Source organism: Oncorhynchus clarkii, chromosome 4, assembly GCF_045791955.1.
Source record: "Oncorhynchus clarkii lewisi isolate Uvic-CL-2024 chromosome 4, UVic_Ocla_1.0, whole genome shotgun sequence".
Classification (NCBI taxonomy): domain Eukaryota; kingdom Metazoa; phylum Chordata; class Actinopteri; order Salmoniformes; family Salmonidae; genus Oncorhynchus; species Oncorhynchus clarkii.
Genome location: NC_092150.1, coordinates 32,891,850 through 32,919,531, shown reverse-complemented (window position 1 = coordinate 32,919,531; position 27,682 = coordinate 32,891,850). Strand labels below are relative to the sequence as shown.

Genomic DNA, 27,682 nt, shown 5'->3' with positions numbered 1-27,682 from the left:
TGCTGCAGGATTATTTTCCTGCTGTAGCAAACTGGCTCAAATTAAGATCCTACATCTGTACATGCAAGACGCAATTAAAAAAAGCACAACCTTCTTTCAAAAAACTGGATGTTTTATTACTAACAAAAGTTAATTTACTACAGTATACAAGCATGAAATAGACTTTGTTAGGCACATTTTACAATAGCAAAAGTGTATTTTTTAAATGCCCATCATTGTTAAAGTGGAAATCAGCAGAAGAAACAATAACAAAGCGGTCTCCTCAGCCCTGGTTTGGTAAATCAAATTTTATCTGTCATATGCGCTAAAATGCTTACTTACAAACCCTTAACCTACAATGCTTTAAGAAGTGAAGAACATTTTTTAAATAAGTGTTGAATAAAAAATTGAAAAGTAAAAAATTGAAAAAGAAGTAACAAAAAGCTGAGAGATGGGGCTGGAAAAATGCAATCACTCTCAAATTCATAGACAGAGCTATGGACACAAGGATTGACCATCCATTATATCAAAATTATAGTTTTAACCAATGTTTTGAGGCTATATTGTTTACAAACATTGGAGTAAAAATAAGCTTACATTGGGGTTCTAATGGTTGAACTAAGCTAATGAGGTATTTATAACATATATTCATCAATGGGTACACATAATTAATCTCTAAGTCCAAAAATGTATGTCGCAACTTCTGATTGCCCCTTGAAGGCCACATTTACACATATTTTGTTTTCATTATTGCGTTTGAGCATTGGCACTTGTTTTATTGAGAAGCCACACAGTTATACATGAAAATAGTCAAATAAAGACAATACTCCTTGTCACTCATTGTTATGTCAAACATTTGGCTTGACAATCACAGCAATGGAGTAGGCTAGAACACAAACATATCCGCGACCGAGCTAATCCAAGCAGTAAACTGTAAACTGCTCCAATATAATGGACCAGTTTCATCTGGCTTATGGGTCCAACTGCTCGCAGATGTCTTGCAGATGTCTTGGCCTTGTTTTTAGGAGTACAGGATCATGCTGGAGAAGAAGCCATGCGAGGGTAAAGAACGGGAGGGAGCAGGGGGATGTGGTTGTCCTAGTGACAGTACATTTTAAAAACGGGCACGGATACGCTCCAGAGGGTCTGTTTCCCACATCTTGGGGTCCCAGGCCTGGAACCAGCCGGTGAAGGTTGCCGGTTCCATTCCCTGCTTGATCGTGGTGATGGCAATGCCCCGGCGACCAGAGGGGTCCGAATCCAAGTAGTCTTTGGCTGAAAGGCAAGAAGAAAGCTCTACATTAAGTCCTATAGATTGACACTTTTTGTCAATGACTACAATGAGGTAGTGATAGAGTGTATGTATGAACAATGGCCAATCCAGATTATTAATCAATCGTACCAATTTTTGCTGATCCGGACCTCTCCACTTCGTTGGCCTCGTTGCCTATCCAGAGGAAGACCTATTAAAATAATAGAAAAAGAGAGTGGATCATCAATAGAAATAGAATAACTAGACAGACATTCCCAGTCAAGTCAATGCTACACTAGATGACAGACAGGAGGTGCTGTTTTGAAGTAACCACGCCTCCATCATGGCATTCCCCAACCATTGTAAATAAAATATTTAACCTAAAGAAATACATGTATTAATGTTTACATTTGTTTTTGCCACCTTTATTCTATTATAGACACCTTAATGCACACTTTTAAATAATGTTATGTGAGCTACTAAATATATATATTTTAAAAAGTCCTTAAAGTAAAGTTTTTTTAATCTTATGTTACTGTTCCCACTACATCAAAAACATTCTTAAATACATGTAATTTTGTCCTTTCAACATTTAATTGAAATACTGTAGAATTCCATTCATTCCTGTGGATGACTGCCAATACGGCTGACCGGTAACTTCAAAGCCTCATGATATTTCTATGGGATCAACCCTGCACACTCAAATTATTATACAGAAAACAGTAAAAGCAGGATGTGAAGAGGGATTGGAGGATTGATTCACTTCCTCTAAAAACTCATGGCAGGACTTCAGTTGTATCAGAGCCACTGGGATCATGCGGATTATAATGTATGATGGTTATGTATAATGTATAATGGTTTTATAATGGTCTTCCACATCATGCCAAGACCTTACCTGATCCCAAGTGTCCAGAAGCATGACATCATCGGTTGCCAAGTCTGACTGGGTGAAATCTCCAGGCACCTCATCAGCCTGAGAAAGAGAAAGAGAGAGAGAAAGAGAGAGATAAAGAGAAAGAGAAAGAGAAAGAGAAAGAGAAAGAGAAAAATACAGAGCATCATTTGATGTCTCCAACCTTCACAACCGAATAGTCCATCCCTTCACTAAGAGAAAGCATTCCTCTACTCACTATGAGTCTGCCAGTCTTGTTAGAGCAGCCAAACAGGCGCGGTGGCTTCACCATCTTCTGCAGACCGCTGGAGGTCTGGTACTCCTTCTTCCCTCCCAGAGCAGACCAGAACCCAGCTTGGGAAGAGAGCAGAATATGGTACATCAAAACACTCATCATACCAGTTTCATTCAATGCAAATGAAGAAACATCAGAAAAACACAATAATAAATTATAGTGAGTACAACATTTTGTAATGGTCGTTCAAATGTAATATTTGCTAATAAAAGCACTACAATAAAAGTATTTAAAATAGAAACAAATAATATAAAATAAATCCTATCACTAAGGCACGTTTTGTTATGACAGTCACCAGGTATAAGACTACAACACCCACCAGGCTCCTTGCCCTCTGACACCACAGTGGCTTTCCCTCCTCCCAGGAAAGAGGTGACATACTGTGCCGCAGCCATCTCCTCCTCAGTGGCCCCCACTCCCCTCCACAGGAACACAGTGTCAGGGGACTTCAGCACAAACACATCATTGGTGTTCAGGAATGTAGCAGAGGGCTCCACCTGAGGAGAGGATTGGAGACGGGGGTGAATCTCGAATCTTGAGCCGTTTTATAAATCAACTCACACACCCTGTACCATGGAATCGGTACATCCAAAATCTCTTCCCAGCTATTTTTCAATTTGTATGACACAGCTGTCAACATCCTGGTCCTCAAATGAAACTGGTATACTTTCCTATTTATGCTATTTTTATTCCTCCGCCAGTTTTGATCCTTTATATTAGGCAGACAGACCAGTTCCCTACCTCCTCCCGCTGCCACCTACCTCCTCCATTTTTGGGGTAATGCTGTAATCAATTGGTTGTAATCTTGGATTGAGTAGACCTTCCCACACAATTCTGATAACTCCATAAAATACATAACTCTACCATTCCAATGTACAATATCATTTAATAACAAAATACCCTTTTCAAACATATTTTACATAAGTACAGGTTTTTATTTTTTACCTTTAATTACCTAGGCAAGTCAGTTAAGAACAAATTCTTATTTTCAATGAAGGCCTAGGAACAGTGGGTTAACTGCAACAGATTTGTACCTTATCAGCTTGGGGATTTGAACTTGCAACCTTGCGATTACTAGTCCAACGCTCTAACCACTAGGCTACCTGTCGTTTATTAACCGTTTATTAACCGTTTATTAACCAGCACATTTGAGTTCAGCCAGGGGGATGAAATTGAAATTGTAACCAGCTTGAAAAAGAGAGATACTTGAAAAATGTTTAATTTTAAATTAATCGAAAATAGGACATGGCAATCTGCACAAAGGCAAAAAGGCCACTTTTAAACATGATGATGAGCTTTTCTTAGTAATCTAGTTGAAAAACATTTAGGGTTCAAGAAAAACTTGAAGCTTTTAGAGAGAGGTTTAGTCCTTTTATATTTAATAACCTCATGCTTTATCTTGTCTGGTTTAGCGTCCCAGATATACGTGTATGTTGTGTGACAGACTGACCTCTACAGCCCGTGTAGCCTTGGTGGAGCTCTGGCGGATGTGGAAGAGGCGTGTGGAGCCCACCTTGCTCTGGCCTCCCTTACGGGAAGTTCCGCCCAGGTGGATCACCATGGGCTTCCCCTTGAACAGACTCATCAGGTGGGCCGGCTCCTGGCCCTGAGTCACACGAACCTGGAGGAGATAAGAGAGGAGACTCTTTCACAGCCAGGTTGTTATTGTAAAATAGATTTTGTTCTCAATGACTTACTGGCTAAGGTTAAATAAATAAATCACACTTCCAAACAACAAAGACAAGAGGACACTTCTCTGAGTGTTTGAAAGACATATGAGGTGTGTTTAAATCAGATTTATCTGAATGGTGAGCAATTGTTCTTGGATTGTCTTTGTACAGTAAGTGTTACCTGGACAGGTGAGCCTCCCATGGAGTCGTCCAGCTTGACTGTCAGGAAGGCGGAAGCAGCCAGCTCATCCTGAGTACACTTCCGCCCCTGCCTGAAGACATCAATCAATCAATATATCAATCCATCAATCACTGTTATGGGTATGGGATAACATAGACACAAACAGAGATCTTAACTTCTTTGGAACTGAGTAGCTTGGATGAATAAGGTGCCCAGAGTAAATTGCCTGCTACTCAGGCCCAGTTGCTAATATATGCATATTATTAGTAGATGTGGATAGAAAACACTCAGAAGTTTCTAAAACTGTTTGAATGATGTCTGTGAGTATAACAGAACTCCTATGGCAGGCAAAAACCTGAGAAAAAATCCAACCAGGAAGTGGGAAATCTGAGTTTTTTAGTTTTTCAAATCATTGCCTATCAAATATACAGTGTCTATGGCTTCATATTGCACTTCCTAAGGCTTCTACAGTCTTTAAATCAAATCAAATCAAATGTATTTATATAGCCCTTCGTACATCAGCTGATATCTCAAAGTGCTGTACAGAACCTTGTTTGATGCTTCTACTGTGAAGGAGGGGGGAATGGGAGCTGAATGAGTCAGAGGTCTGCCAGAGTGGCATGAGCTGATCACGCGCGCTCACGTGAGAGTTAGCTTGCGTTCCATTGCATTTCTACAGACAAAGGAATTCTCCGGTTGGAACATTATTGAAGATTTATGATAAAAACATCCTAAAGATTGATTCTATACTTCGTTTGACATGTTTCTATGAACTGTAATATGACTAATCGTCTGAACTTTCGCCTGTCGTGAGTTTGGATTGTGTACTAAACGCGAGAAAAAGGAGGTATTTGGACATAAATTATGGACTTTATCGAACAAATCAAACATTTATTGTGGAACTGGGATTCCTGGGAGTGCATTCTGATGAAGATCATCAAAGGTAAGTGAATATTTATAATGCTATTTCTGACTTCTGTTGACTCTACAACATGGCGGATATCTGTATTGCTTGTTTTGTTGTCTGAGCGCTGTACTCAGATTACTGCATGGTGTGCTTTTTCCGTAAAGTTCTTTTGAAATCTGACACAGCGGTTGTTAAGGAGAAGTGGATCTAAAATTCCATGCATAACAGTTGTATCTTTTATCAATGTTTATTATGAGTAATTCTGTAAATTGATGTGGCTCTCTGCAAAATCACCGGAGGTTTTGGAACTACTGAACATAACGCACCAATGTAAACTGAGATTTCTGGATATAAATATGAACTTTATCGAACAAAACATACATGTACTGTGTAACATGAAGTCCTATGAGTGTCATCTGATGAAGATCATCAAAGGTTAGTGATGAATTTTATCTCTATTTCTGCTTTTTGTGACTCCTCTCTTTGGCTGGAAAATGGCTGTGTTTTTCTGTGACTTGGTACTGACCTAACATAATCGTTTGGTGTGCTTTCGCCGTAAAGCCTTTTTGAAATCGGACACTGTGGCTGGATTAACAAGAAGTGGATCTTTACAATGGTGTAAAATACTTGTATGTTTGAGGAATTTTAATTATGGGATTTCTGTTGTTTTGAATTTGGCGACCTGCAATTTCACTGGCTGTTGGAGAGGTGGGACGCTACCGTCCCACATATCCCAGAGAAGTGCTAATGCAGTTACACTGAGTATATAACAAATAAAGAACACCTGCTCTTTCCATTACATAGACTGACCAGGTGAATCCAGGTGAAAGCTACGTTCCCTTATTGATGTCACTTGTTAAATCCACTCATATCAGTGTAGATGAAGGGGAGGAGACAGGTTAAAGAAGGATTTTCATATGTTGAGATAATTAAGACATGGATTGTGTGCATGTGCCATTCAGAGGGTGAATGTGCCTTTGAACAGAGTAGGTCCTAGGGGCACTGATGTGTGTCAAGAACTGCAATGCTGCTGGGTTTTTTCATGCTCAACAGTTTCCCTTGTGCATCAAGAATGGTCCACCACCCAAAAGGACATCCAGCCAACTTGACACAACTGTGGGAAGCATTGGAGTCAACATGGGCCAGCATACCTGTGGAACGTTTTTGACACCTTGTAGAGTCCATGCCCAACGAATTGAGGCTGTTCTGAGGCCAAAAGGGCACAACTCAATACTTAGACGCTGTTCTCAATGTTTGGTATACTCAGTCTATAGCTCCAGTCTGATGAAGGCTCTCTCTTGTGGCGACATGGTGAACAACACTAACCAGGTGTAGATGATATGCTGCTCCCTGCCTCCTAGGCGGTAGCTGTACAGGACCAGGTAGCAGTCACCTCCATAGAACTGGCCGTAGCTGGAGGGGTCCACTGGCACCTGGGCCCCATCCTCCACACGCCACACCTGAGGAAGAGAAGCATCACCTTTAGTTACCAAGGTGTAACTCTCGGTGTGTGGTACATGAAAAACAATTCACATATGGGCTGGGTGGTCTAGTGGTCGGGACGGCAGCCTCCAGCACACATGCACAAGTTTGCCTTCCTTGTAACACATTCTCCCTCTGCCTGTTATTCTCTCTATGGCTCTATGGCACATTGGAGAAGAAGGTCTGAGGGGGATGGACCTTGGATGTTCTCCTCCAATACAGTTTAGAAGTAGAGATAAGATGAAAGTATTTGTGGAAAGACAAATTGAGATTCACTCAAAAAACAATTCTCACACCACAAGGAGTAGTAGAATTTGACAGTGGTGTAAAAATATTTTTGGGGTATCTGTACTTTACTATTTATATGTTTGACATATTTATATTTACTTCACTACATTCCTAAAGAAAAGTATGTACCTTTACTCCATACATTTTCCCTGACACACAAAAGTACTTGTTACATTTTGAATGCTTAGCAGGACAGGGAAATATTCTAATTCACACACTTATCAAGAGGACATCCCTGGTCATCCCTACTGCCTCTGATCTGGCGGACTCACCAAACACATGCTTCGTTTGTAAATTATGTCTGAATGTTGGAGTGTGCCCCTGGCTATCCATACATTTTTAAAAAACAGGAAAATGGTGCCGTCTGATTTGCTTAATATAAGGAATTTGAAATTATTCATACTTTTACTTTTGATTCCTAAGTATATTTTAGCAATTACATTTACTTTTGTTACTTAAGTATATTTAAAACCAAAAGTTTTAGACTTTTACTCAACTAGGATTTTACTGGGTAACTTTCACTTTTACTTGAGTCATTTTCTATTAAGGAATCTTTACTTTTACTCAAGTATGACAATTGGGGTATTTTTCCACCACTGGAATTAGATCATCATACTGATTCTCATCACTAGATTCTTTCAGCAGTACCTGAACCTTCCCAGATCCGTCATCCACCATGCCGTGTTGGGCAACCATGGTCTTGTTGGTGTGTAGGGAGGAGGAGTCGAAGGGGACCTGCTCCACCCTGGCAATACGTCCCACACTGTAGGCCTGGCCTGGGCCCGTGGTCTGGTCCTTGTCCTTCCAGTTACAGAAGAACTGCTTAAACAGGGTAGTCTCTCCTCCGCACGGCAACACCTGGATCTGCACAGGACAGAAGAAGACATCAAAGGGCTTCAATCATTCAACCCACATATCTGTTAAGGGACATGACAGCAGTAGATCCAAAGGAATTGGTCAATACACAGAGCTGAGTGAGTGGTGATGGGATGTGGAGAGGTTGTTCTTGTAGTGTATGACTTTTGCACAATTCAGCAGCAGTAGGGTAGAAAGGTTACTGTCATGGTGCATAACTTTGGCATACAAATTCACGGCAGCAGCATGAAGACATGTTTGCTGTAACGTTACCTGGGTGTGCTTGGGGTAATTCTTCTCCTTGATGAACTGTTCTGCAGCATTCATGGCAGCCTTGCGCTCATCTGTGGAGGCACTAGGTCCTTTCCAGACAAAGATCTTGCAGTCCGATCCGTTGTCCAGAATGTAACACTCGCTGGGGGAGAGCATCTCTTGTTTGAAGGGGTTGGTCTGGGCCACCACTGACACCTTCATGGAGCCTGCCGCGTCAGAGATCTACAACCCAATACAATACATCTGTATTCACCCACCATTGTGCTTTCACAGTACACAGCGCCACCACAAAACATACACATATGACAGACTGGGAGCAGCACAGGGCTGCGAGTCTTTACCATGTAGAGAGCTCCCTTCTTGTTGGCTCTTTCAACAGTCTCGTCATCAGGGCTTCCTGCAGGGATGTTGGGTTTGGGCCCCAGAGCCTTAACATAAAAGCAAACACAGCAATTATTAATACCGTGAATAAGGAGAAATAAGTCATAGCCAAGTTTATCAGCTCTGCCTGAGAAGTCCCATTGCACTCATCTACAATTCCACCATTGCATAAAAACCCTTGTATAGAGCTTGTGACCACCGTGCAAGACCAGGAACAACCCCTTGCCTTTTAAAAATGCATTAAATGAGACAAAATAGAAGACAGCTAAAATTATTCAAGTTCACACTGCAATGTCTTAGTGTGCTAAAAGGGCATAATAATGCCAGATGCCAGTAACCCTCGCTCCCATATTCCCTTCCTGTATTACAGGGACAGGAAGTGGTGGTGAAGGTGACATCGATGACAGCCTGTCGGTGAATCCCAAACTGCCCCCTCGCCCCTATCAACTCGCTCGGAGCGTCACGTGTTGCTAACTAAACTCAGAGGGTGACCTCCAGAGAGTAGGGATGGGATCAATAAACCCATCAACTTCAGAACACACTCCTTACTTGAATGATGAAATTCATGTTCCACTTTTAAACAATAAAACAAGCATGAAATTCAAATTAACGAATCCCCCTGTTGTTTTACAAGATATAAACCACAGTAACAGTTAAACATTTAATTTGGGAGGTATGTCATCTGTTACATGTATCAAGTCTCGAAATCAGACATTAACAAATGCAAACAACATATAATTAGGAATTCCTCTCCATTATTTTATGAAATTGCGCAGACTCCAAACATATCGCAGTGCTTGTCGGGACAGCACTTTGCTCTGAAGCCTGCAGCCTTGCTGGCTCGTCTAAGTGACTATCTGAATGTCTAATTAGCCCCTACACCCTCGATCATCTTCACTCCCTCAGCAATGAGACACTTGTGCAAATGGCAGAGGTGCGCGTGAACGTGCAATTGGAGGCGGAGCGGTGAGGGAATGATTTGGGATTCAGTCAGCTGTTCTCCTTCCTCCTCAATTATCTGTGTGTGTGTGTGTGTGTGTGTGTGTGTGTGTGTGTGTGTGTGTGTGTGTGTGTGTGTGTGTGTGTGTGTGTGTGTGTGTGTGTGTGCGTGCGTGCGTATGTGTGTGTGTCTGGATAAGAGAGTGTTAAATTACTAAAACGTAAAAATGCAAATGTCTCACGTTGATGATAGCCTCTGGCTCTCCTCCCTCCTCAACAATTTGCAGCTTGGCACGGCCATTCCTCTCGTTGTCACGGACATCGATGGCCACCTCGGACGCCTTCAGTCGCTCGAAGCGGTTGCACTCACTGCCACACCACTGGAAGATGTCCTGAGAATAGAAACAAAAGTTGTCTTCATGGCCACGACTCAGACTTAGGGTAAGGGAGGAGTCTTGCCTCTGGATATAACTACTTATGCATGCTCATGTATGCTCCACAAAATAACAACTGGGGTATTTAACTGCCCTCTCCTTCTTTAGAGCCCTCATTCCTCCCATTGCACATATGCACACATTGTGCATGTGGGATTTTTGCGCTTCTGCCTATGTGACAATCGCCCTATGTAGCATCGGCTAAGTTCAATGCACGTGGGTCTGGTTTAGGAGACCTAACTCCTTAACTTCTAATTTCATCGTTGAGCTTAGTCACTGATACCCTGTCCCAGCTCACCTTTCCCAGGTCGATGATGAAGCAGTCCCCACTGTTGAAGCTGGACCAGGACATGTCCACCTCCGTGGCTCTGATGACCCTGCGGCCCTTGATGTGCAGCAGACGCTTGACGTTCATCTCATTGGTCACCACGTGCTGGAAGCCAGAGGCCACCCCACCTTGCTGAAGGACAGAGAATTTAAATAACGTGTCAGGTTAACGAAGCTAACAATAAAACATAGTTTATAAGACGTTTATATGCACACTGAGTATACAAAACATTAGGAACACCTTCCTACTATTGAGTTGCACCCTCCTACTTTTGCCCTCAGAACAGCCACAATTAGTCGGACATGGACTCTAGAAGGTGTCAAAAGCGTTCCACAGTGATGCTGGCCCATGTTGACTCCAATGCTTCCCAAAATTGTGTCAAGTTGGCTGGATGTCCTTTGGGTGGTGGACCATTCTTTATACACACGGGAAACTGTTGAGTGTGAAAAGCCCAGCAGCATTGCAGTTCTTTACACAAACCAGTGCGCCTGGCACCTACTGCAATACCCCATTCAAAGGCACTTAAATCTTTTTTCTTGCCCATTCACCCTCTGAATGGCACACACACACAATACATGTCTCAATTGTCTCAAAGCTTTAAAATAATTTTTTAACCTCTTAGCCTGTCTCCTCCCCTTCATCTACACTGATTTGAGTGGATTTAACAAGTGACATCAATAAGAGATCATATCTTTCACCTGGATTCACCTGGTCAGTCTATGTCAGAGGTATTGAACTCTTACCCTGTGAGGTCCGGAGCCTGCTGGTTTTCTGTTCTACCTGATAATGAATTGCACCCACCTGGTGTCCCAGGTCTAAATCAGTCCCTGATTAGAGGGCAACAATGAAAAAAAGCAGTGGAACTGGCTTCAAGGTCTAGAGTTGAGTTATAGGGATCTATGTCTTGACAACTTGATTGCTGAGAAGCAAAACATTTTAGGATTATGTCAACAATTAACTAATGAAACAAATACCAAAATATAGTTTTTGGGTGGAATTTTCCATAAATGTTTTGTATATTCATTGTATATTACATATGTTATAAACTCCAATTTCAAAGTTCATTGTGAGTAACTTTGTCCAGAGTATTAAGTAAAGACGTACTTCCAAGGCTTCCTTCCTCTGCTTTCCAATTCAGAAGCCAATATAAAATATTGCCAGACATGCAGCCATTTGGCTTTCTGGAAAAAGACCCAGATGTGTCCTCCCTCAGCCTTTCTGCTATTTCTCTTTAGCAACCTTCTATGGAAAACTTTAACCACTGTAGAAGCTAAAACTTAAAGACACAGTCCTTTAAAAATAGTACAGTTGGCTTTTTGGCAACATGTGTCGAGACTCATTAGTATTTCAACACAGGATTGGACCCTTTTTTTCAATTTTCGCCTAAAATGACCTACCCAAATCTAACTGCCTGTAGCTCAGGACCTGAAGCAAGGATATGCATATTCTTGATACCGTTTGAAAGGAAACACTTGTGAAATTAATGTAGGAGAATATAACACATTAGATCTGGTAAAAGATCATACAAGGTAAAAAACATTTTTCTTTCTTCATCATCTTAGAAATGCAAGAGAAAGGCCAGTATCTAACTTAGGACTCCAGGCACAATTTAGATTTTGGCCACTAGATGGGAGCAGTGTATGTGTAAAGTTTAGACGGATCCAATGAACCATTGCATTTCTGTTCAAAATGTTGTATCAAGTCTGCCCAAATGTGCCTAATTGGTCAATATATACATTTTCATGTACATAACTGTCACGACTTCCCCTGAAGTCGGTTCCTCTCCTTGTTTGGGCGGCGTTCGGCGTCGAAAGTCTTCTAGCCATCATCAATCCACTTTTCATTTTCTATTTGTTTTGTCTTGTCTTCCCACACACCTGGTTTCAAGCCCCTCATTACATGTTGTGTATTTAACCCTCTGTTCCCCCCATGTCCTTGTCCAGAATTGTTTATTGTAAGTGCATTGTGCACGTTTATCTGGTGTGCGATGGGTTTTGTACCCATTGATTGTTTGTTTGTTTTGGCTCTCCAGTTTTGGCTCTCCTGCACCTGACTTCCCTGCCGCCAGTATGCACCCCTTACAATAACAGTGCACTCTCCTCAAACAATTGCATGGTATGTTTTCACTGTAATAACTACTGTAAATTGGACAAGCATTTAGCTTTCTGCCGATATAAGACATGTCTATGTCCTGGGAAATGTTCTTGTTACTTGTCTGAATTGTGACACTGATTTGAACCAGTAGGGGGGGGACATAACCCACACAACCGTTTTAAAACTACTGAAGTGACTGCAAGGGGTACTTACATGTACACACTGTATGTACATTGTCATTCTCTGGCTGTATGAGTTTGCGGGTGGGACGGGTGGGACACCGATCTGAAGAGATCCTTAACTTAATGGGAGTGTTGCTGTTGGGGTGGTCCTCACTAGAGAATAGATTACTACACCTTTGACCACCTATTGTAGGACCTTGTAATTCAATAGATCTAAACTTCAGTCTCATTAGTCACCAAGTTCAAATTGGAATCTACTTCGTTGTTAATACTTGGTTATCAATACTTAACCTAATAATGCAAAACCCACACACATTATTTTCCTTCCCTTCACTGCATTGGGTTTCAATGTCATTGACATACACAGAGAAGTATAGTAGTGGGCTGTATAATAACAGAGTAAGCTTCTAAGTGTTGGAAAGGAAAACAGAGACTTTCAGTCATTTTTAATGATACAGTTTTCAGTAATACCTTACCTTGTACTTGATGCCAGACTTGAAGTATCCCAGGAAGGTGATAGACTCATTGTTCTGGACCTCTCTGAATTGTACCGGGCCTCCGCCCAGGAAATCATCCAGTTGGGAGCTAAAGATGGCCGCCGCACCCATCTCATCCTGAGAACTTTCATTTCCTGTGGTATCAACCAATAGAGACAGAGATGAGGAGGAAGATTACCAATGGGAAAGGCCATAGAACATACAGAATGATGTAGGGTGAAGTTCCCCCTTAGGCGGTGTTCTTGGGTTAGTTTTGCATTTTTCCTACCAATGATTAAGGTTAGAATTGCTGAACCTAGATGTGTACCTAGGGGAAGCTTCATCCTGGAGCATCCAAAACATCAAAGGGAGGAACCATTCAGTCAATTATCAAATAAATATGACAGGTGAACTGGCATGTGTCTTTTGATAATGCTTATCATTATCATTTTCTGCACGTCTAGCATAGCAGTTAAAGGCTCAGCTTGAGTGACCCTGGTGGTAGGATATATCAGTGGGGTAACCAGCTCTCTCTCTCACCCAGCCACATGTGGATGTAGTATGAGGGGGCGGCGGTGGTGTAGAGCAAAACGTAGCAGTCTCCAGTGAAGAAGTTCCCGTAGAGCTGTTTAGGAACCGGCTTCAGATCCATCTTCTCCACACGCCATACCTGAAGACCAGGCCCCTTTCCTGCAATCTGGAACTCCTTATGGAACACCATGGTTCTGGAAGGGAGGAGCAGGAGAAAGCAGAGGGGTGATTAGGAGGAGGAGGAGGAGGAGGAGGAGGAGGTGATGGAGAGTCAAGGTCATACACAAGATGACTGCCATTATCGCTGACAAACACAAAAAAAAACTCAGAATCACAGTAAAGTCAAAGATATGATGTAAACGTATGGCTCTTTATCACCAGTTAACAAGACCTTGGAGAGTGTCTGTAGTGTTAAAGGCTAACATACAGTGCCTTGCGAAAGTATTCGGCCCCCTTGAACTTAGCGACCTTTTGCCACATTTCAGGCTTCAAACATAAAGATATAAAACTGTATTTTTGTGTGAAGAATCAACAACAAGTGGGACACAATCATGAAGTGGAACGACATTTATTGGATATTTCAAACTTTTTTAACAAATCAAAAACTGAAAAATTGGGCGTGCAAAATTATTCAGCCCCTTTACTTTCAGTGCAGCAAACTCTCTCCAGAAGTTCAGTGAGGATCTCTGAATGATCCAATGTTGACCTAAATGACTAATGATGATAAATACAATCCACCTGTGTGTAATCAAGTCTCCGTATAAATGCACCTGCACTGTGATAGTCTCAGAGGTCCGTTAAAATCGCAGAGAGCATCATGAAGAACAAGGAACACACCAGGCAGGTCCGAGATACTGTTGTGAAGAAGTTTAAAGCCGGATTTGGATACAAAAAGATTTCCCAAGCTTTAAACATCCCAAGGAGCACTGTGCAAGCGATAATATTGAAATGGAAGGAGTATCAGACCACTGCAAATCTACCAAGACCTGGCCGTCCCTCTAAACTTTCAGCTCATACAAGGAGAAGACTGATCAGAGATGCAGCCAAGAGGCCCATGATCACTCTGGATGAACTGCAGAGATCTACAGCTGAGGTGGGAGACTCTGTCCATAGGACAACAATCAGTCGTATATTGCACAAATCTGGCCTTTATGGAAGAGTGGCAAGAAGAAAGCCATTTCTTAAAGATATCCATAAAAAGTGTAGTTTAAAGTTTGCCACAAGCCACCTGGGAGACACACCAAACATGTGGAAGAAGGTGCTCTGGTCAGATGAAACCAAAATTGAACTTTTTGGCAACAATGCAAAACGTTATGTTTGGCGTAAAAGCAACACAGCTGAACACACCATCCCCACTGTCAAACATGGTGGTGGCAGCATCATGGTTTGGGCCTGCTTTTCTTCAGCAGGGACAGGGAAGATGGTTAAAATTGATGGGAAGATGGATGGAGCCAAATACAGGACCATTCTGGAAGAAAACCTGATGGAGTCTGCAAAAGACCTGAGACTGGGACGGAGATTTATCTTCCAACAAGACAATGATCCAAAACATAAAGCAAAATCTACAATGGAATGGTTCAAAAATGAACATATCCAGGTGTTAGAATGGCCAAGTCAAAGTCCAGACCTGAATCCAATCGAGAATCTGTGAAAAGAACTGAAAACTGCTGTTCACAAATGCTCTCCATCCAACCTCACTGAGCTCGAGCTGTTTTGCAAGGAGGAATGGGAAAAAATGTCAGTCTCTCGATGTGCAAAACTGATAGAGACATACCCCAAGCGACTTACAGCTGTAATCACAGCAAAAGGTGGCGCTACAAAGTATTAACTTAATTCTTGACCATACTTGAGACGCAGACGTCTCAAGTATGCCCCTGGAAATGCAAATGCGCTACGCTAAATGCTAAATGTACTCGTTACAACTCAATCTTTGATCAAAATTCACAAGCAGGGTATTGAATTAAAGCTACACTCGTTGTGAACCTAGCCAGCAAGTCAGATTTTTAAAATGCTTTTCGGCGAAAGCATGAGAAGCTATTATCTGATAGCATGCACCCCCCAAAATGCCAGCACGACACGTAAACAACATATTTTGCGGTAGCCGGCGCTACCCAAAATGCAGAAATAAAATATAAAACATTCATTACCTTTGACGAGCTTCTTTCTTGGCACTCCTATATGCCCCATAAACATCACTATTGGGTCTTTTTTTCGTTTAAATCGGTCCATATATACCCAAAATAGCTTTGTATGGAAGCTGTGTCATTCAGAAAAAAACATCGTTTTTAAACGCTGCGTAATTTTTTTAAATTAAAAAAGTCGACGATAAACTTTCACAAAACACTTCGAAATCCTTTTGTAATCCAACTTTAGGTATTAGTAAACGTTTATAATCTATCAAAATGATTACAGGGCGATGTATTTTCAATAGGTCTTCGCTTGCAAATCAATGGCTGCTAATGTCTTCATCAACTACATCCGGGTGAAGACTGGGAAAATGGATGCCAGATAGATGGATTTTCCAACAATTAATTCAATTGAAAATGACGACAATGGCGACATCGTGTGGAATTTGTATGAATTGCAGGCAGGTCGATATTAAATTCTGTTCTCTTTTAACAACTGGTGGAAGTGACTTATGGAAATTATTTTTAGCTTTCAGAGAGCAGTTTTTCTTGCGTTTTTCAATGAAACACACGATCTGTTATAGTCACAGCCGTGATTTAACCAGTTTTATAAACTTCAGAGTGTTTTCTATCCACACATACTAATCATATGCATATACTATATTCCTGGCATGAGTAGCAGGACGCTGAAAAGTTGCGCGATTTTTAACAGAATGTTCGAAAAAGGAGGGGGTAGAAGTAAGAGGTTTTAAGGGGGCTGAATAATTTTGCACGCCCAATTTTTCAGTTTTTGATTTGTTAAAAAAGTTTGAAATATCCAATAAATGTCGTTCCACTTCATGATTGTGTCCCACTTGTTGTTGATTCTTCACAAAAAAATACAGTTTTATATCTTTATGTTTGAAGCCTGAAATGTGGCAAAAGGTTGCAAAGTTCAAGGGGGCCGAATACTTTAGCAAGGCACTGTATAGTGCTAATAATGGAAATCTGTAGGGAGTACACTTTAAAAAGAAATGCTGGGTTAAAAAAAAACAGTGTTGGTAAATATTGGACAGAACACTCGTTGGGTTATTTTGGAACAGCCAGTTGAGTCACTTAGTTGGGTTATTGATGCTGGCTTATTAAGCTATGACCCACTGGGTCAGATCAAAAGACTGGAAGCGTGGCTTAGTGGTTGCGTGGCTTTCAAATTGTTATTTTTTGCCTCCCATGAGAGTAAATATCATTCTGGTTCATGTTATGTTATATTGTCATCACTAATGAGGTTGAGCACTGACAATTTTGTGGCTTTTATGAGGGTTCAAATCAAATCAAATCTTATTGGTCACATGCAGATGTTAATGCGAGTGTAGCGAAATGCTTGTTACACAAGAGTGTGAGTTGCTCAAGTGCCTATGCATATCCCAATGTTGGGAGAGTTACCACTTTGTTACAATATTTAAATAATGTTAGAACATTTATATTAACATATGTAACTTACAAAAAATATTGAAGAATATTTCAAATTTGCAGTGCAAACATCTCATGATCAATAGGAATGACATTTACTCTCACGGGTGGCCAAAACTAACTATCTGAACGCCACGTCACTAACAAGCCATGCCTTCAGTCTTCAAAGAAAACCACCCAACTAAGTGACCCTGTGTCAAAATATCCCTATTTGTGTTCTGTCCACTATTTACCCAGCATTTTTTGAAGTGTAGATGTACCAAATTCCTAGGTTTCATAATACACCACTACTTTAGTATTGTGTCATATGTGTAATAGGATAATTACTGTACGTCGTATGTCAATTAGGTTAGTTAATGTTTGACTGAATCCTTAGAGGCATTTATTACACAACACAAGTCAAAGCTCCAGGTAATATTTCTCCAGGTAAACAGAGGTAATTATTGGCCCACTGAAGAGAAGGCCATATCACATGACTATTGACTTTAAACAGTATTGTTTACTTAAGACAGGTGTGTGTTCTGCTGAATGACCCAATATTAAGTCAGCAGATCCCTGTGTCAATTGCAAAACAAAGGAGTGGTTGCAGGTCCGGATTTTCTGGAAACCGTTTTGCTGGGACTAAAAATACACAGATTTCTGCCCAGGTGAAGGATTTTTTAAACATTTTATCTCCTGCCATAGAGATCCTATGAAATTACTAGAGGGGCTATGTCATAAAGCCTTAATGTTCAAGAATGGAGTGAAAATGGCAGCCACATTCGTCAGGGACAAATTCAAACCAGTGTAATATGAGCTAATGGCAGTAGAGGCGTAATCCAGATTTGATTTATGCAGGAACATAACAGTGTGATATATCAGAAATTGTGTAATAGAATTACTGTCAACCAAAGATATTGTTATATAGTTATAAATACAATTTATACAGGTTTTGTACAAATGTTCTGTATAAATAGCCTCTAAATTATATTCAAAAAGACCCTAAATGACTAAATGATTTGTTTTCTTGGTAAACTGTGAGTGCTATTATATGATACATTATCAGTTCTTGTTGATTTTACAACTTGTCTAAGTCTTATCATCAACTGATTTCAGCCAATGTTTTGCTGTGGATTGACTGCATTGTTTGAATGGAATGTTTGCATATTGGCACTTATTTTGACAAATGAATGGAATCATTCCTCTTAAACTGTCTGGCTAGCTAGCTGACAAACATACAGTGAAGATAAATTCTTCAAATTATTTTTTTCCCACACTATCTTATCACAGCACTGGCAAACCATGGTTGACCAACTCCTTGACCAAAATGGCTGATGCTTAGACCATCATCAGAAGGTTAATGTCCATTCTGGTATGTTGATCTTAATTCTAAGGCTGTTATCTATGTAGTTGCTGCTCATTGCTCCGCTGCCACTTTGATCGGGGATGAACGCCTTTGTCTGATGTTTTGTACACAAAGGAGATGGTCGACATGTTCAAACTATTGCATTCCATGCCTCAGTAGGCTTTTAAGCATAAGCATGATTTCATGTTCTTTTTTCAGAGTTAGGCTACATGCAGCTGTTTACATGTTGTCCAAAAAAGACATGACCAACATGCTCGTACATAGTTTTTTGCAGCAACACAAAACCCAAGTGGGGAGTTACATGTAGCTATCTAGCCAACATATCAAACACAAGCAAGTCACAGACACAAGGTCTAATATTTTTTTTCATCATCATTTCAAACTTTGGCTAAGCAGGAAGCAGACAGGCAGTCAAAGCAGTAGTGTTATTTTTCAGCAACTCTGGCTAGTGACTATGATATGGCAGCAACTACAAATATAAGCCTACATCATCACACAAACAAAGATTGTTTTTACTCCAATGCAATGTATCAGGACAGTATCCTGCTTGTGCAGCTGCAATATCCCTTACAACAGACAGAGAAGGTTGTAGCCTTCACATTGGCCTTGAATGTTCACTCAAAACATCACAGAGCTTTTACTTCAGCTGTCCGGAAAACTGAGTCAGAGACATAGGCTACTTCCTCATAGGCTACTTCATTTATTTGGAAACAGTATTTAGTCTTTCTTTACTATGGATGTCATCCACATAATTAAAGCAAAATGTCACGCTTTTAACATTGTGTGTGAAACCTTATAGAATGTGTTGTCAAATAACCCCTCTGTATCACAGAGACAGTATATCTCTCATACCTCATATATTGTATCAATATCAGACTTACATGAAACCTGATACTTTACCATTACTCCTTAATGAGAAGGGTGTCTATCTCTAACTCCGACAGTAACAGTAACTCAATGTTGATCTAGGGTGGTGGTGCAAAGGAGAGAGTGAGTTACATGAGAGCCTGACTGACTCAAGAGAGAACTGTTTCTCTCCCTTTCTCTCTCTACTTATCTCTCTTTCTTTCTCTGTCTCTCAAACTGACTGTTAGGGTGACTTATCCATGTCTCAACATTTCAGCATCTGAAAATGTATTGTAGTCCATATTCACCATACAAGCATATACCTGACATGATTGCGTTCCAAACTTGTAATTTGATGTACATAAAGACGTAATAGAAGATATTTTTTCATTTTATTGATCTGAGCAAATACAGTGTTTGATTGAGGCGTCTCATGAGACTGGATTGGAATAAGAAGAAACATTTTCCCCAAGACGGGAATCTGTAAACATAAGCCCCTGTAGCCCATGTGGTCCTCTAACCAATTACTCTCTCAGTATTCCGAAAGCAGCTCGATTCCTCTGTGGTTCTACTGGATGGGTTCTAGGCTAATTCACAACACTTACCCACCTCAGACTCCAAACAGTAAAATCCATAGGATGACAGACCACAAAATGACATATACACTACATGACCAAAAGTATGTGAACACCTGCTCGTCGAACATCTCATTCCCCCCCCGTAGCTGCTATAACAGCCTGCACTATTCTAGGAAGACCTTCAACTAGATGTTGGAACATTGCTGAGGGGACTTGCTTTCATTCAGCAACAATTGCATTAGTGAGGTCGGGCACTGATGTTGGGTGATTAGGCCTGGTTCGCAGTCAGCGATCCAATTCATCCCATAGGTGTTCGATGGGGATGAGGTTAGGGCTCTGTGCCGGCCAGTCAAGTTTTTCCACACCGATCTCGACAAACCATTTCTGTTTGGACTTTGCTTTGTGCACGGGGGCATTGCCATGCTGAAACAGGAAAGGGCCTTCCCCAAACTATTGCCACAAAGTTGGAAGCACAAAATTGTCTAGAATGTCATTGTATGCTGTAGCGTTAAGATTTCCCTTCATTGGAACTAAGGATCCTAGCCCGAACCATTAAAACAGCCCCAGACCATTATTCCTCAGCCACCAAACTTTACAGTTGGCATTATGCATTGGGGCAGGTAGCACTCTCCTGCCATCCATCAAACCCAGATTTGTCCATTGGACTGCCAGTTGGTGAAGCATGATTCATTACTCCAGAGAAAGTGTTTCCACTGCTCCAGATTCCAAAGTTGGCAAGCTTTACACCACTCCAGTCAATGCACGGCATTGCGCATTGTGATCTTAGGCTTGAGTGCGCCTGCTCGGCTATAGAAACCCATTTCATGAAGCTCCCGACGAACAGTACTTGTGCTGACCGTGCTTCCAGAGGTAGTTTGGAACTCGAAAGTGAGTGTTGCAACCGAGGACAGACAATTTTCATGGTGCTACGCGCTTCAGCACACGGCGGTCCCGTTCTGTTAGCTTGTGTGGCCTACCACTTCATGGCTGAGCCGTCGTTGCTTCTAGAAGTTTCCACTTCACAATAGCAGCACTTACAGTTGACCGGGTTAGCTCTAGCAGGGCAGAAATTTGACAAACTGACTTGTTGGAAAGGTGACATCCTATGACGGTCCCATGTTAAAAGTCACTGAGCTCTTCAGTAAGGCCATTCTACTACAATGTTTGTCTATGGAGATTGCATGGCTGTTTGCTCGATTTTATACCCCTGTCAGCAACGGGTGTGGCTGAAATAACCGAATCCATTCATTTGAAGGTGTGTCCACATACCTTTGTATATATAGTGTATAAGTTATGATATCTGTGTGACACACCCTCCCAAAAATATTTACACACTGCTACTTTTACATAAAATGTAATGTTATATTGAGACATAAACAACATAATAAAATATGAAATAATACATGGAAAATAGAATAAATAATTAATTATCTGTCATTAGTTTATTTAGTTCACAATATCATTGTGTTAAAACATATCAATATGCAGAGATATATGACAGAGATAGGCCTATATTTTTTTTTACCTCATATACCAATGTGTGTAACTTTCCATACTATTTATTCACTGCAGCATGCTAATACAGCAACTCAATTGAGCAATACAATTGAAAAATGGCTGTAGTATACAATAAAATGAATGTATTCTAAAATACAATCTAAAAAAAAAATTCTGCAAAAGTCTTTCCAATATGCAATCATACTGTTAATTCCTCTGTAAAATATGAATATGACTCATATGGACGGTTTTTGCGTAGGTTTTTTCCCTCCTGGATCCGACTAGCTGAGCCACCAACTACAATTTAAAGGCACAGTGCATTACTGAAACAGTCATTTTTCTTTTTTTCCCCTCTGCCATTCTACACATTTTGTGGGAATTAACCTATTAACATGTATGCATCTATTCAAAAGAATAGCTAATATATCTAGCCAACCCAAAAATGTGTTTGCCAGGCAACTGCAATATGATAAAGAATAGACTGGCAGCAACATGTTACTTTCACACCAAAGATTCTGCTGATAAACAAAAAAAAAGAATTTTAAGTTTAGTTCTCGTGTATATCTGTATCCTAATTGGATGAGAATTGCTGATGTACGGATATAAAACTTCTGTATTTTTAAAAGAAAATTTTACCTGATAGTAGAAAACTTTCAAAGATGAACTCAGCAGCAAAGGCAGATGTGGATGTTGTGTAGTAGCCTATTCAAGATTCTGCAAAGATTGTGAGTGAGGCTATTTTAAAGCTAGAGCATCTTGGAAAGAAGAGGCATATCAAGCCCCACCCAATCCAACTTGCAAGTAACAACACGTCGTAAACTAGAGCCGGGTGACCAAAAATAACTATCTGAAAACCACACCCCTAATAGGCCATGTCTTCTGAAAATAGCCCGGTTAATTTAACCATCAGTTGGGTTTTTATGAACTTTCATGCTGGGTTGACCCAGCACCTGAGGAGGTGTGCCCTATTGGGGGCGTGACTTTCAGATTGTTAGTTTTGTCTATCAGTGGGAGTAAATGTCATTCCTGTTCATCATGTTAAGTTTGTACACTGCTGATTTTAATTTTCTTCAATAGTTCTGCACATCACATATTTGAATAAAAAAATAAATAAAAAAAGATACATAATGTGCTTGACTCCACCTTACAGAAACATGTTGCTGGATATTTGCAACATTACTACTTCAATATTAAAACAAAGTGGTAAGAATCCCAACATTAAGACATGCATAGACATTTGAGGAACTCACACTCTTGTGTAAGCCTCTTTAATACTCATTAAGTCTGTGCTCAATCTTAGCAGGACTGATTAACTGGAATAAAAATGACTCTCACGGGTGGCAAAAAAATGAGAAAGCCACACCACTATTAAGCCACGCCTCCATTTTTGGGAGCGTATAAACAATTGATGTGAACAAAAAGTTATTTAATATTTCCCTCGGACATTGTACACATTTTGTAGGAATTAACCTATTGACATTTATTCAAAAGAATAGCCAATACATCTGGCATACCTCAGATGAGTTTGCGAGGCAACTGCGCTATGAGAAAGAATAGACCGGCAGAAACGTTTCTTTAACACTAAAAATGCTGCTGATAAACAAACAAACAACTTTTACATTATACAGAAAGTCAAGGATTATCTCTGATATAATTTAATGTAAATGAGTGGAGCCAATTTATTTTACAAATCTATCTATATCCTAATTGTATGACAATTGCTGATTATACAACTTGTGTATTTTTCATTTTCTTTTTACCTGATAGTAGAACACTTTTGAAGATGAACTCAGCTGCAAAGTATGTGGATGTAGTGTAGTATTTCAGATTCTGAAAAGATTGAATGTGAGTGAGGCTATTATATAGCTGGAGCTTTGCGCTCAGAAAGAAGAGGCGTCTCCCGCCCTGCCCCAACTGAACCTGCAAGTAACAACACATGGTAAACTAGTGCTTACCACTGTAGGCCTACTTTGAGTAGGTAGTACAGGGCCTTTAGAAAGCCTACACACTCTTGAACCCTTTTTTCACATTTAGTTGCGTTACAAAGTGGGATTGAAATTTATTTAATTGTCATTTTTTTTGTCATTGATCGACACAAAATACTCCTGTAATGTCAAAGTGAATAAATATATATATATTTTTTTTTTACAAATTATTAAAAATGTAATAACTAAAATATAGTTGTTGCATAAGTATTCACCCCCTTTGTTTAGGCAAGCTGAAATGAGTTCAGAAGTCAAATTTGGCTCAAAAAATCACATAAGTTATATGGACCGATGACTTTGTGTGAAATAATAGGGGTTGACATGATTTTTGAATCTACCTCTTCCTCTGTCCCCCATACATACAACATCTGTAAGGTCCCTGAGTCAAGTAATGAATTTCACAGATTCAACTACAACGACCAGGGAGATTTTCAAAAGCCTCATAAAGAAGGGCAGTGATTGGTAGATGGGTAACAATAACACATCAGACATTGAATACATCTCTAAGCATGGTCAAGTACTGAATTATGCTGTGGATTATGCTAAACCACCCAGACACATCAAATATGCAGTTTTCCTTCTGAACACACTCCCCCCCAAACCCACTCCTCTCTTCATCATACTGAGCAGCACCGAAACCAAACCCTTACCTTACCCCTTACCCTAAACTGGGTTTGTATCCTAACCCCAATCCCTCCTTTAACCCAAACTGGTTTCATATCCAAATCCCAATCCCGCATTTTACCCTAAACTGGGATTGTATCCAAATCCCTCCCCTCCCTGTATACTGACACACCCCACTCTTTCCCTTCTTTGAGCCCACCCCTCTCTTTATTCATGTTTTGTTAAGTCTGACGTTTTGTTTTGACTCCTGTTTTGCTGTTTTTCCTTTTCATTCCTATAATTGTAAAGCGACTTTGGGTCCTTATTAGATTACTTGTAGTTTTTCATGTTGTCTGTCTGTAATATTTTTGTAATGACTTGGTGCTGCCTATCTTGGCCAGGGCGCTCTTGAAAAAGAGATTGTAATCTCAATGGGCCCTTCCTGGTTAAATAAAGGTTAAATAAAATACAAATTATTATTAAAGTAATACAGAAAAAAAAGTGTGGGCCTAAATTCAAAGCCTTATGTAAACATAAGCAAATCCAACACAACACAGAATAACTGCTTCCTTATTTTCAAGCATAGTGGTTGTGCATTTTCTATTTTTTATTTTATTTAACCTTTATTTAACTAGGCAAGTCATGGTATGGGTATATGCGTGACATTAGCAAAGACTGGTGAGTTTTTCAGGATGAAAGAAACGGGATGGAGCTGAGCACAGGCAAAATCCCAGAGGAAGACCTGAGTCAGTCTGCTTTAAACCAGACACTGGGAGAGGATTTCACCTTTCAGCAGGTCTATAGCCTACAACACAAAGCAAAATCTACACTGGAGTTGCTCACCAAGAAGACAGTGAATGTTTTTAAGTGGACAGTTTTCACGTAAATCAGCTTGAAAATCTATGGCAAGACTTGAAAATTGCTGTCTAGCCATGATCCCCAACACCTTGACAGAACCTGAATATTTTTTAAAAGAATAATGGGCAAATATTGCACAATACAGGTGTGCAAAGCTCTTGTGAGATTTACCCAGAAAGACTCACAGCTGTAATCGCTGCCGAAGGTGTTTCTAACATGTATTGACTCAGGGGGGTGAATACTTATCCAATCAAGGTACTGTATATTAGTGTTTCACTTTTTCATTCATCTTAAAATACATTTCAGAATTTGTCTTCCATTTTGACATCAGAGTACCTTGCGTAAATTGTTAACAAGAAATGACAAATAAATCCATTTAATACCCCTTTCTAAGACAATTTGAAGAAATCCAACGGGGGTGTAACCTTTCTGTAGGCACTGTAGGTACATACCAGTCATACAGGTACACAGAACATTTATGTTACATGAAGTTCAAAAAAGTGTTTTTATCCTTATTTATGTAACTTTACAACTACTGTCACTGTATGATAAATTGCATTCATTCCATAATTCATTCTCACACCAATGGAGCACACGTCAAGATTATGACATTGTTATGTTATAAACATGTATTTATGTGTAATCAATTATGTTCTGAGTTGTTATTTTTATTATGGTGGTGTAGGTGGATGATGGCATGTTTTTGCAAACAAAGTGGCATTTCAAACAATGTCAACAACTGCATAAATAACATAGATGTTGAACAAAATGGGTCTTGAGAGAATATCTCTCTAGAGAATAACTAAATCTCTGCTGCCATGAGATTGGTGCCTTTCTCTTCTCATTGTCACTGATATCAGGCATCATGCTGTACTCAAAGACGTTAAACCTATTGTGAGTGAAACTGCATTTTGTGGCACATTCATGTGAATCACTCATGAGTGAAATGTGATTTCCAAGTGTTTAAAAACATTGTCCTACCAAGAAGAGGTTTTAACTAGGTGGAACTTCCTTCCCAAGCCTTTACATATCAATTGTATTATTAATAAATCTTATGTGATCAATATGATCATTTTTCTGTATGTATTTTTCTATAAAAAATTGGGCGCCTACTGGTACATGTGGTATAAGCTGTGTAAATTGTAGTGATAGGGAAACTAAGTTTCCTGAAGCACTGAGGCATTCTATCCCATTGTGTCGAAAATAGGTTAATTATTTGAGGCTTTGATTAACAAAGTGTACACTAGTGGCACCTACTGGTCAAATGAATTTAGAGCAGCCAAATGATCATAGATGATGTCCCACACACAGTAGCACATGCGCAGAGTAGCTTTTTGTCTTCAACCGAAACCAATACCAAACCAATCAGGTGGTTGTTCGACAAAACTAAGCTTTGGACGACCTTGATTATGTGCTTCTGATAAAGTGATACAGGCATAAGCACAGTGCTTTGAAGTAAACTACTTAGTCATTTTGATGCATGCCTCGGAGCTTCGGTATCAAAGTTAACATCAATAGTTAATTGACGTCAATATTGCACCTATAACTCCCCCAGACAACAAAAAATGACAAAAAGTACAACTCGGTCAAAATAGAAATCTTAAAAACCACCAGTAATTTTCATATTTTGAACTGTTTTAATCAAAATATCATCAAACATGAAAATGTGGAATTCTTTACTGTCCAGGACATTTAAGACTTGCTGCCACTTTAATTTGTCCTATAGACATCTTCAACTGATTGGTGTACAATAACTACACATGAGTTTAATTGATACAGCATTCTCACTCATGGGTACAAATACAGTATAACCTCTTACAAGGCAGGCCTCAAAATATGTTAATATGCCAGAAACAACAATACAAAGCCCCCACTAGTTAAACGTTTTTTACACTCCAAAAATACAGTAAGGCACTATTATTCTGTGGGATGGAATTACAGTACCACTCAAAATACAGCAATACAACATTTTCCCACAACATTTTCACACAATGCACCATAATTTACAGTTTGCTGCAGTCAAATGTTTCAGGGTATTTTACTGTTCATAATACAAACAGGCAGTTAACCCACTGTTCCTAGGCCGTCATTGAAAATAAGAATTTGTTCTTAACTGACTTGCCTAGTTAAATAAAGGTAAAATATTTTTTTTTTAAATAAAAACAATTACTGTATAATTTACAGTTTTCCTTTACAGTGAAGAAAGTTAATTCCTTGTGTTTTTCCCTTATAGCCATGTAAACAGGACATATTTACATGTACCTTCCCCTGCATATGTTCATGTTGCCCTATGTACAAAAGTACAATCTTAATTCAATTATCAATTTCTCACAGCAGGGAAATAACCCTGCAGCAACATGAAATGTGAATTATTGTGTGGATTATAATTCATGGACGTTTTTGTAAGGGTTGATACCAGTTGAGGCTCCTCAGAGGAGGAAGGGGAGGACCATCCTAATCAGAGAATTTCATAAAAATAAAAATAGTGGAACATTAAAAAAGTTATTATACTTATACTTTTTAGATAAAACTATACTAAATATATTTACATGTCATCAAATAACTGATTAAAACACTGTTTTACAATGGTCTACAGTAGCATCAACAACACCTTCTAGGCTAGAGCACAGCTGTTTTCCTAAGAGGCTCATGGTTCTCACCCCGTTCCATAATGTTACAGTAATTATGATTACTTCTGGAGGACATCCTCCAACCTATCAGAGCTCTTGCAGTATGAACTAACATCTTGTCCACCCAATCAAAGGATCAGAAAATGAATCTTGTACTAAAAGCAACCATTACAGCTACAGTGGGGCAAAAAAGTATTTAGTCAGCCACCAATTGTGTAAGTTCTCCCTCTTAAAAAGATGAGAGAGGCCTATAATTTTCATCATAGGTACACTTCAACTATGACAGACAAAATTAGAAAAAAGAATCCAGATAATCACATTGTAGC

The 27,682-nt window shown here is 39.8% G+C and overlaps 1 protein-coding gene across 2 annotated transcripts; it reads right to left on the bottom strand.

The window, feature by feature from the left end:
• Positions 1–94: 94 nt before the first annotated feature.
• LOC139406736 (gelsolin-like) lies at positions 95–23,114 on the bottom strand. Of its 2 annotated transcripts, none has more exons than XM_071149717.1 (16): positions 23,041–23,114; positions 13,449–13,633; positions 12,909–13,063; positions 10,127–10,288; positions 9,637–9,786; positions 8,416–8,502; positions 8,075–8,296; positions 7,595–7,810; positions 6,503–6,636; positions 4,270–4,360; positions 3,869–4,039; positions 2,738–2,915; positions 2,362–2,477; positions 2,127–2,204; positions 1,382–1,442; positions 95–1,254 (listed from the first exon to the last, which is right to left on the bottom strand). In XM_071149717.1, exons 2-16 carry the CDS (start codon positions 13,627–13,629, stop codon positions 1,094–1,096), a joined length of 2,163 nt encoding a protein of 720 aa, XP_071005818.1. In that variant the 5' UTR covers positions 13,630–13,633; positions 23,041–23,114; the 3' UTR covers positions 95–1,093. The 2 variants fall into 2 exon arrangements, with proteins under 2 accessions (XP_071005818.1, XP_071005819.1); XM_071149718.1 differs by lacking the exon at positions 23,041–23,114 and adding an exon at positions 21,917–22,172.
• Between the last annotated feature and the right edge of the window lie 4,568 nt (positions 23,115–27,682).